Source organism: Eurypyga helias, unplaced genomic scaffold (assembly GCF_000690775.1).
Source record: "Eurypyga helias isolate BGI_N326 unplaced genomic scaffold, ASM69077v1 scaffold3282, whole genome shotgun sequence".
In the NCBI taxonomy this organism is placed as follows: Eukaryota; Metazoa; Chordata; class Aves; order Eurypygiformes; family Eurypygidae; genus Eurypyga; species Eurypyga helias.
The window spans coordinates 93325-103999 of record NW_010236517.1 but is presented as its reverse complement, the minus strand read 5'-3'; the positions used below and the strand labels follow the sequence as shown (position 1 = coordinate 103999).

Sequence of the window (10675 nt, the reverse complement as noted above, 5' to 3'; positions counted from 1 at the left end):
TTGGATAGTAGGAAAGATTTCTTCACCGAAAGGGTTGTGAGGCATTGGAACAGGCTGCCCAGGGAAGTGGTGGAGTCACCATCCCTGGAGGTACTTAACAAGATACGTAGGCATGGCACATAGGTACGTGGTTTAGTGGTGGGCTTGGCAGTGTTAGGTTAATAGTGGATTTGATAATCTTAAAGGTCTTTTCCAATCGAAACAGTTCTGTGATTCTAAGAAGGGGAACTAACCCTGCCGTTTGTTTTAACAGCAGCTAATTGTAATGTTAATGCTTTTAATGTGTCTAACAACACTAAAGGAAACATCTGAGACGATGAAAAATGGTCATTTTTCATCCTCTTCCTCTGAACCTGTTTTCAGTCTGTCCCTTAAATGGCTATTTTTCACTATAATCAAGTGCTGTAGAATGTAAAATTCTTTGTGTGTAGAAAATTGTTGGTTACAAACTTCAAATGTGACTTGAATGTATTTTTCAAGAATCAACCTTTGCCTGTTTAGCTGCTTCTGTCACTTCTGTGGTCATTACAGTAGTCTGTGAAGAACGGTTACATCAGGCTCATTCCTTCTTCCGGTTACCTTTTCTTAAAACTGCAAGCATTAGTCACAAGGGCCTGGGCGGGGTGTGCGTGTGTGTACCTTCCTCTCTCCCCTCTACCCTTAAAAGCTGCTTTCTGTCAGGTGATGCTCTACTTCATTCACAGTAGTGGAGAGGAGAATACAGACAGTTGGGTTTTGACCTAAGGATTGCATGCTCTGCTTTCCTATTAATTATTTTCACTGCAGATCTTCTGTTTCACATGTGTTTTTAACAAAGTTCAGTACTTTCCTGACTGGAAATTGGCGGAGATGAGAGGCCTGGTTCATGTATTGAAATAGCTTTTTTAAAAAAGCTGTACTTTCCTGAAAAATGTTTAAAACTGCTGTGGAATAGGAAGCCCTTCCCAGGTTTTCTTATGCCTGACCTTGACAATTCTAATGCTTGAGCCCTTTCTGTCTTGCCTGTAGCGATGTGAAAATGTTTATTATGCCTTGGAAGAACATCACATTCATTACTGTCCCTCCCACCCCCCAACCACCCTCCCCCTTCTTCGGGGGAGTGGGGTGAAAGAGTTTAATGAAAATTGTATTTCTATTAGCAGAATGAGAAATTATCAGATTTAATTGGGAAAAAGAAGAAAAGGCACTTAATTTAGAAAGAAATGGTTACATAAATATTTTAATTAATAACTGATTTGAAAGAACAGAAATAATCGTAATTAGAAAAACTGAAGTAATTTAACCATTTTTTAAATTATTCATCTGTAAACTGTTTTCTAATTAAAACTCAATTTTCTTTTTCATTCTCCTTTAATTCTTCATGTAATAGAAAATCATCTGATGCGCATAAATTTCTTAAAATGCAAAGAAAATTGTTACTAAAAAGTTGATATTGGGGCAGATAAAGCACCGGTGAGGGTTGTTTCTTCCACTGCAAAACATGGTTTCGAGTAAATATTTGTTTGTAGGGGAAGCTTGGGGTGAGTGGAACTTGCTTTACTCGCCATAACAGCGAGAACAGATGTCAGTAGTCATTGGTTCCTTTCGTCTTTATGTTACAGTAAGACTGATGTGGATGTAGTTACACAAGTAAGGCTTTCCAGTTACACCAGTAAGGCTTTCCATTTTATTAATGGAAAATACTTTCCATTAATAAAAATCATCATTTTCTTTAGGTGCAGACAATTGTACTGGGGTCTTTCTTAAATGAGACACCTGCACTGCCATGTAGAATAATACCTTCTCAGGCCCCTAACTTCCCTGACTAAAATCTGCACCTGTTTGCACTGTTACTTTTTTTTTTAACATATTCTATAATTTCTATTCATTTGTTGATTTTGTTTCGGTGATAAATTACATATGTTTTCCAATATACAATTTGCTAGCAACGCTGTATTTTTGTTCCTAGCAGATAGCATTGAAATTGTTCAGATAATTGTTGGAGCTATAGTTAATTTGAGAGTAACCCAGGCAGATAGTTTACTTCCATTTTGGTAGCAGGATTTTGTTCTCAACTCTTCTTACCAGCTTGAGTCTTTCTGCTAAGGTCACGTGTAGAATGAGGGCCCTTGGTGGTTTTCATGATAACTCCCTAATGCAATTATTGAAGTCGGATGTGCTTGGCCTCTTAGGTTTCTAACCAAAATTGTATTTCTCTGCACTGTTAGGGAAATCTTCAGTAACTTCAAAAGAACAACAGGATGATGATCCCATTCCACTTAAAAATAAACCCCAAAACACCACTGAACTATAATAACATGAGGTGGAAGTGGCAAGAGATTTGGTATATCCACATAGTGATACCACTTTTTTCTGCCTTAACAGGGGGGTTTATAAGATCAGTCACTTGCAAGGATTGTTTCTTGCCTTCAGGTATTGTGAACTGATAAGCATGAAGTTATTAAAGAGCAAATCTGGTTCTGGAAGTTTTTGTGCTGTGACTGGAGCTGATACTATCGATTCAGTGTACTTGCTTCAAAGAATGTATGGTTCTAGCGTGGTTTTGCATTGGACTGGTGTGTCTGCAGTCTGTGTTTGCACCAAGGAGGATCATTGTTTTAGCCAGACACTTAATTGTGTGATGAAGTTATCTACTAATATTGAAGCCTATATTATGTTCTTGTGCTGGGACTGAATTCTTAAAGAAGTAAATACTTGTTTTCCTCTGCAGTAACAACAGGAAGAAAAGCAATGACCATTGTGCTTTCTTTTTTGTTCTTTGCAAAGCCATTCACATTACAGTAAGTATTTATGGTTTTAAATTGTTTATTTATATATTTTAGAAAAAATCATGTTCTTGGTCACGGAAATATAACAACAGTAATTAATCATATTCAGGCTTTAATGCTTTTCATTTTGTATCTTCTACAAATGCTGGCAATCTGCTGTAAATATTGAATGGCTTGTTGATGCTAATCATGCTAGAGAAAATAGTTTCCAATATTCTAAAGGTCTGGAAGACAAGCTATTCCATGTGTTGGCTTCTTTTTTTTTTTTTTTTTTAAAGAAAAAGATTACATAGTGTCTAGTTTTTATGATACTTAATAAGTTGTTCTGGTACTTCTCTGTGGAGGAAGATTTGACTAAAGGCAGTCGTTTTCTCCATTCCAGTATTGTTTCCCCTTTTATCAGCTCAGGTGTGAGTTCTTAGCTAACCCTTTTAAATAACTGCAAGCTTCTGTTATCTTGATATATTAAACTGCAGGATTTTTGAGCTTGGGTTTCTTCCCTTTTTCAAGGAAGCACTTATATTGAAAAATGCAGCTAAGTCGCTACATTGATCCTAATTGCTTCTGGTTTGAACAAAATAGTACTCAATTATTGCTATGTATAAATTTATTTGAGATCTAAGAACAAAGCTGACAGCCAAATGCCCAAATGGAATTTAGTCCAGCTAAAAATCTTGAGGCTTAAAACAATGGAGAGCTGAAACGAGAATGTGCTTACATTGGGAAGTATGGATATAAGGCACTGAGTGAGTACATGTTTTGGACCAGTAATAGAGAGCATGGCTCTCATAACTGTAGGAAGGAAAAACATCCTAAAACCCCTCAGAACTATTTTATTCATGTGAGAAAGAACAGCTACTGTTTAGTTGTTATTTAACTATTAATGCATCTTAAAAAGCTCTCCAGCAAGGACAGGAGAAGGAAGGGTGGGAGGATAGTAATAATAAAGATTCAAGCAAATTCCTTCTCAGTGTCCGCTAATTTGTGAGTTGTGGGGTTGTGGTTGTTTTGTTTTTTTTTTTTTTTACTTAAACTTTTTTCTCCTTAATGTAATGCTTTATTTATATTTAATCTATAAATATGGTATGGGATTGCTACAGATAAAGTGTTAATAGTAACTTTTTTCCCCCCTCCTCTCCCTTCTCTTTAGGTACGTGTGGTCAGGCTTACTGGTTGTCCTTGGTATATTTCTTAATGTTTACAGTAAGAATATGGATAAAATCAAACTGCCTTCACTGTATGGCCTTTGGAAAAAAACTGTGGAAGAAAGGAAAACAAGGACGTTGTCACACAATGTGTAGACAGTGGTTTATGCCTTGTCTAGACTTACTGTTTCATTGGAACAGTCTTCAACTGATTCACTTTCCAAAGGGAACACTATTAAAACCAAAGGAGCTGAAGGCATATTGTCTGCTTGCAGATTGCTAGAGATGCACATTTTTGTGAGCCCTTTCTTCGGAGCCCTTGAATTCATCGTAAAAGGTGTTGTAGACCATTGTCAGAGGGCATTATCAGGCAATGAAGGACAGCAGCTGCTGGCAAACTGCTGAGAAGCTGCACTCCAAGTTGGACACAGCAGAAGACTAATTTGGGCATTTTAATAATGTCAGCCCTGTGGCTGATCTGAGATTAGTGGTTCTTTGTTAATTGTCTAGGCGGGGTAATTTAAATGTAATACTTTATTAACATTTAATGGAACCTAATCAGCAACTGGTTGACCAAATTGCCGTTTTAAATGTGGAAGGTTTGGAATACGCTATGTTGTCACTCTTATCATTTTAAATAAAATGTTGGGGTTTTTTTAAGTTATTGATCAGATCATCGCACAACTTGGTATTTATTGTAATGGTTGCATTTTTTATGGAAATCTTATGGTGTTACTCATTTTGATTATTGCTTTCAAGTAACAAATATGAGATTGAGTTTGTGCAATCAACACCCATGCTTTTACAAGGGGAGAATGGGCTTTTAGGCCTGAACAGGGTGAGAACACAGAGTGAAACAGACGTGATTGAAACAGTGGTCTAAGCAGCTGTGACTTGCTTATTCTGTGGTGAAATACAAAATTTTATGGCCTGTGGCCCTCCATACCATAGCAGTGTAGAGACCTAGAACTCCTCTAAATAAGTGTCATCGAATCCAAACTCTTCATTCTCAGTATTGGAGACAAGAATAACAGCATCTGCTAATGTATCTCGAATATGTATTGTGCCAGTCTGTGTGGTCCTTTGATGAGCTTAAGGGGATTAGGGTACAGATTACAATTTTCTTTGTTCAATGACAGGAGGATACAATGTACTACCAGTCTGTCTTTTTCATCATGAATTTAGGAGCACTAAGTCCATTTATCTCTCTTTCATATTCAACTCGCTTTTGAATCGCCTGCCATCTCTTTCATTTGATATATTTAACAATAGCACTTTAAAAATACTCATCACCCTACAGTTCATTGTTCTCACGTGGTCATGATATTTTTGTTGTTGCTGTGCCCCTTAGATGCATCTTGGTGTGTGTTCTTTCAGCTTAGACAAAAGTAAATTGGGTAATAGAATTGTACAGTCAGGAAGACCGTACCAAGAATGGAAATGTCTCACAGGATTGCCTTCTGCCAAAAATACTGATTTATGGGAAGTATTCAAAAGGTGCAAAATGTTTTTCAGACATTTAGGAGGAATCGCTGTTCCAAGGAGCTTGGAATCAAAAAGCACAGACACAAAATGTGCCTTAAATTTTGCTGATTGAGTTGGTAGCTTGCATGTGCCATACTAAGTAAGTTATGAAATAAAACATGGAGTAACAGAGACATTGTAGCACCACGGCACAAAGAAGTGAATTGGAGAGCTGCGCTAACGTAACTGCACTGCTTCCAGCACTCAAGTTAACTCTGGTGCATCAGCAAAGCCTTTCAACCCATATACAACCTGTGTAGCCAAGTTGGGAGAATTTATTGCATGTGACAATTTTGGTTTTTAAATTCCCAGGTGCTGCATGATTGATTGTGCCCTGGATAAGGTAGAGAGGTGTGAATTTGATGAACAGATACACCTGGATGGAGAAGGATGGCCTGCCATGGCTATCCATTTTCATGTGGCAGCCAAAGGTTTATGGTAAGATATGAAAAAAGGTTACAGTTTCAAATTTGATGCAAGAGTGCATTTGCCCAAAACAAGGGGATTGACACACATTTCTTTCACCATAATATTTATCAAGTCTTACATTCCCTCGCATTCTTTTCACTAAATGAAGTTGCTCTGTCCAGTGAGGTTGTCTGTCAAGCTTAAAAGTGGGACAGTTTTTTGAACCACTGCAAAGAAAGTAATTACAGAACGTTTAGTGCTCTGTTCACTAGCTCGGTGGTACTTGGTAATCAGCATTTGAGCATTGTTGTGACAATTTTCCAGTCTCAGTTTTGCCATCTGCAAACTCTACCTGTTGCTAAACTTTATGGAACTACAGGAAACCAAATTATGTGAAAGCTACCATACATACAGAAAGTCATAGCAAATATAATTTCTTTGGCATCTGTTTTATATAAATCGATGCAAAGTTACTTCCAAGGTTTCTGACTAGAATTCATGTCGTATGTAGATTACTGAACCGTTTATGTAATCCAGTTTTGTCTCTATTTTCTCTCTTTGGAGAGCGTAGTGTTCAGAATAATTTACCTTTTTAATTTATTGTGTCTTGTATACAAGACTGAGTTAATGGCATACACATTAGGGGAAGTTTTGGTTTATTTTTTTATTCTTTTTCTTAACTATAGAAATACATGTTTTGTTTTACAGGTGTACTTTAAAAAATTATTTTTTACACAAATGAATATTGTAGGTTTAGTGTTCATAGAACAAATTTAAGAGATTTTTATTTTCATAGCTGCGAATCTAGTATTTGCTAATCAATAGCACGTAAGCGCGTTAAAGAAAATGCACACACAAGTGAGAGTAGTTGATAACGTGCCACCTGACATGGTCTGCGTGGTACCACATTTTCATTGTGACGTTAAGAAAACCTTCATTTTGGTGAATTGCTGTTTGTGCATGTTTGTATTTCATTTTTTAATGAGCTGTATAGTGCACGCCAGTAAGAGAATCCTTACAAACCTCCCAAGTGTTCTTATCACAAACACTTTTGTGTAGGATCTTCTGTACCACATATTTTTGTTGGTTTTGTGTTATCTGTGAAACATGAATAAGGGCTTGTTCACAAAGTAACTGTAAATTCTTTATATTTCATATAAAAGCACTTACATTGGGGTGTTGGTTAACCCTTCCTAATGTTGCTAGGTTGGCTGATCTTAGCAACTTTTGCATTTTATACTCATTGGTTTCTGGGCTCTTTACAGTAGGTGTTATGAAGCTACAGAAAAAAACCCGTTCATTCTGTCACCATAAAATTTATTATCTAAATATAATGTGAATTAGTTGCTTCTTATTAGTTGCTTCTTATTTTTATGCTACACAACTTTCTCCTCTCTACAGAAAAACTGTGATAGATGAATTAGCTATAATGGGTTTGAAGTTCACATTAAAATTTAAGGCTGCCCAAGGTCTCCATTGATGTCAGCAATCTACCTCTGTGACACCCTCTACTCCTGGGTCCTTTGCAGGACTGGGGGAGCTCTGTTTTCCCAAGATAGTATGCATTTGCAGTTGCTCTCACATGACCTTCATTTGGCACACTCGAATACTGAAGTAATAATTGACTGTGCAGTGGATTTCTTCTCTATTTCAGCACATCAGTATCAGCAAACTGCGAACTATTTGGATACCTGTATGTGAATGCAAGTGTGGAAGAATTAATGCTGCGAACCTCCCCCCTAAACCTGCAGCGGTTCCTGATAGTGCATTAAACTGTTTTTCTCAATCTTGTTTCGCCACTCCTGCTTTGAACTTACTGAATGTTTTAAGCTCAAACTTAGGCATACATCATTCCTACTTGTCTTCCTCACTTGTCTTTCTTATTTTGGGATGCTTACTCCCTCTTTAACATGCTGTGTCTATGCAGTATGGGTTGTTTCAGCTTTCTTTTCCTGCATTTAAGGGCTCGTGTCACTATTATGGATTGGTTGCATTCCATATTTTCAGCTTCACATCAGTTATGACTGTCTGGGTGATTCTTGTAAATCCTTTTTACTCTGTGAAAAAATTCTTTCCTTTATACTTTGTTATGTTTGCAAAGGTCTTGATGAGTACATGTATGCGTTAACTCCTTGACCTCATCTTCCAAGAAAATCTCTCTTCTCCCTTCCTTGCCTTTGAGAACTAGAGGAAGAGGAAATAAGTTATTTCGAGTGATCTTTTTTCTTTAATAAGTGCCTTCCTTACTAACCTGGTTTGTCTTCACTGGTTTTTTTCTTTCCGCCTCCCATGCGCCCAGGCACAAACAAGCCCTTCCCTCCTGTTTGACCACTGCTTGTTCAGTCATGGAAACCCTTTGAGTTGTTTCCTACACTGAAGAGAGATATAGAATTGCATGTATGCTCTGGAGGGCAGGAAATAATAAGTAAATTTCACAAGTTAGGGAAGTAATTAAATGGATTCATACTTTTTTCTTTTCCTGGAGGGATGTTATATATGGTTTAGGTAATAGCTCAGAATTTTTAGTGGAAGTTGGGTTTAGTGGTGGGGTTTTTTTTACATTTTTACCTGTTTAAAAATCCTTATATTAATTTCAATATTTAATGTAAAACTCCTGACTATTCAAGCACTTTATGGAGATTAATTTTAGTCTTGCCTATGAGGCAGAAAAATCCTATCTCCATTTCACTGAGGAAGCAGAAATGGTAACTTGCCCAAAGTAGCCTTAGTAAGTCTGTGATGAGCAGGGATAGAAGTTAATATCCTCAGTTATTCTATGCCCCAAGTCTAACAGAGCCCTTCTGTTCCTGGCATGAAACGGTACCAACGTAAGCTCAGTTTTCTTTTACCCTGGTATTAGGGATGTTAAATTGTTTCTCTTCTGTGTTCTGTGCTTGTATCATTTAAAGTGAAATTAAGACAGCCATAAAATGGCTGTCTGTCTAAAATAGTTTGAAGCTTCTTTGCGTTGTGTGCGTTGTTACTGTCTCGTTGATGTGTTGTGTTTGCTGTGAACACTGCTGTGGAAACAAGCCAGAGAGCGTAGCCATCCTAAAAGAAGCATAAGATCCTTCACTCTGAGGTGACTGGTCCGAATTAGTCGGACCTTGCTGCTGGTCAAAAGCTGCTGCCACTGGAAAACTCTGAGGAACTGAGCATAGTGATGTCATGCCGGATCTGTGTCTTTTTGCCATTCGCTTGTGGAGTAAAAGACAGTAACCCAGTAAAGAACATCCATACCCAGCTTGGGACATAACGCTGACTTTAAGACCGCTTTTCTACACCTGGATCCATTTCTGCTGTTCTGTCTTGAGGTGTGGTAGTAATGTCGTGCTTCTCTACACCTCTGGGTATTTAGATATTTTTTTCTTTGTTTGATTTCTCAGTTTCATGCTTCCTCTTCTCTTGGTTCTGTAAGTGTAAAGTTTTACCTTGTAATTTTCATTACGCCTGTAGTATTGTCCCCAGTTCTGGGCTCCCAAGGATGAGAATGATACGGACCTAGAGGAGAGAGTCCAGCAAAGGCACACGAAGATGCTGAAGGGACTGCAGCATCTCTCTTACGAAGAAAGGCTGAGATCCAGGACTGTTCAGCTGGGAGAAGTCTCGGGGGAATCTCATCACTGTATGTAAATACCTGAAGGGAGGGTGCAAAGAGGACAGAGCCAGGCTCCTCTCAGTGGTGCCCAGTGACAGGACCGGAGAAAACGGGCACCAGCTGGCACACAGGAGGTTCCCTCTGAACATCAGGAAACACTTTTTCACTGTGAGGGTGACTGAGCATCGGCACAGGTTGCCCAGGGAGGGGGTGGAGTCTCCATCCCTGGCGATACTCAAAAGCAGTCTGGACATAGTCCTGGGAAACCAGCTCTAGGTGGGCCTGTTGAGTAGGGAGTGTTGGACCAGATGATCTCCAGAGGTGCCTTCCAACCTCAACGAGTCTGTGATGGTCAATCTTACAATCTTTATCCAGATTCTAATTTCATTTTACTGTTTTCAAAGTGTTAATAAACATACTTAAAACAGGTGTGTCTGTTTCGGTTGGCTACGCAGCTGAAGCAGCCAAGCTGACAGTGCCCGAGAGTGTGATTCTAGCTGAAAACTGAGTAGTTTCAGAGCGCAGCCCCCTTGGCAGAGAGACCTTGTGTGGTAACTGCTGCTCAGTTCAAAATGACAGCATGTGACTTTCTTAGAGCAGATGCAAGAAACTGCTGGATGCGATTGATGCTGTCAACACAGGACTATTTTAATGTATTCATTAAGGAGTCCAAAGCTGCTTTTGATTTTCTGCATTTAGCTCTTAATTGGGGGGTTTAGTGCAGCATCTGATCAGCAGGCATCTGTGAGAAGTGTTGCTGCACCGCTTGCTGCCTCTTGTCAGCATTTTGCGCCTGGTAGTTGCCTTTCTACTTGTTCAAAACCCAGGTATAAGTTCCACTTAAATGTCATTCTGTAGTATTGGGCATTTACATGAGCGTATCTGTGTGAAAGTCTACCCTGTAGTAGTCCTAGTTCCATATAAAATTGAAGTAAAATTGCTGTGTCAGCTTGAACACTCGAACCCCACCATCACTGGAGCACGTGCACTAAATACCATCGTTAACCATTGTATAATCTGTCTGTCACATGGTAAACTGCTGTTTACCTGTAACTGCAGCGGTAAAGGGAAAATTGATCAGATACATACTCCCTGTGCTTGTGTTAGGGTGGTACATGTGAATACAGGGTGTTGGAAGTTTGGCTTCTGCTGCAGTCTGTCACCTGGGATAGACTTGGTGACCTCTTGTGGGTGAAATACCCTGTCAGGCAAGGGAGAGGGCTGCAGGACAG

General features: G+C 38.8%; 1 protein-coding gene across 1 annotated transcript in view; it reads left to right on the top strand.

Moving 5' to 3' along the window:
• The window catches only part of SLC35B3 (solute carrier family 35 (adenosine 3'-phospho 5'-phosphosulfate transporter), member B3), a 21569-nt gene extending 16996 nt beyond the window's left edge, over positions 1-4573 (top strand). The window contains exons 8-9 of the mRNA XM_010147111.1: positions 2711-2780; positions 3919-4573. Of these exons, the coding sequence (XP_010145413.1) occupies positions 2711-2780; positions 3919-4069 (221 nt within the window). The 3' untranslated portion in view covers positions 4070-4573. The remainder of the gene's footprint in view (positions 1-2710; positions 2781-3918) is intronic.
• The last annotated feature ends 6102 nt before the right edge of the window (positions 4574-10675 follow it).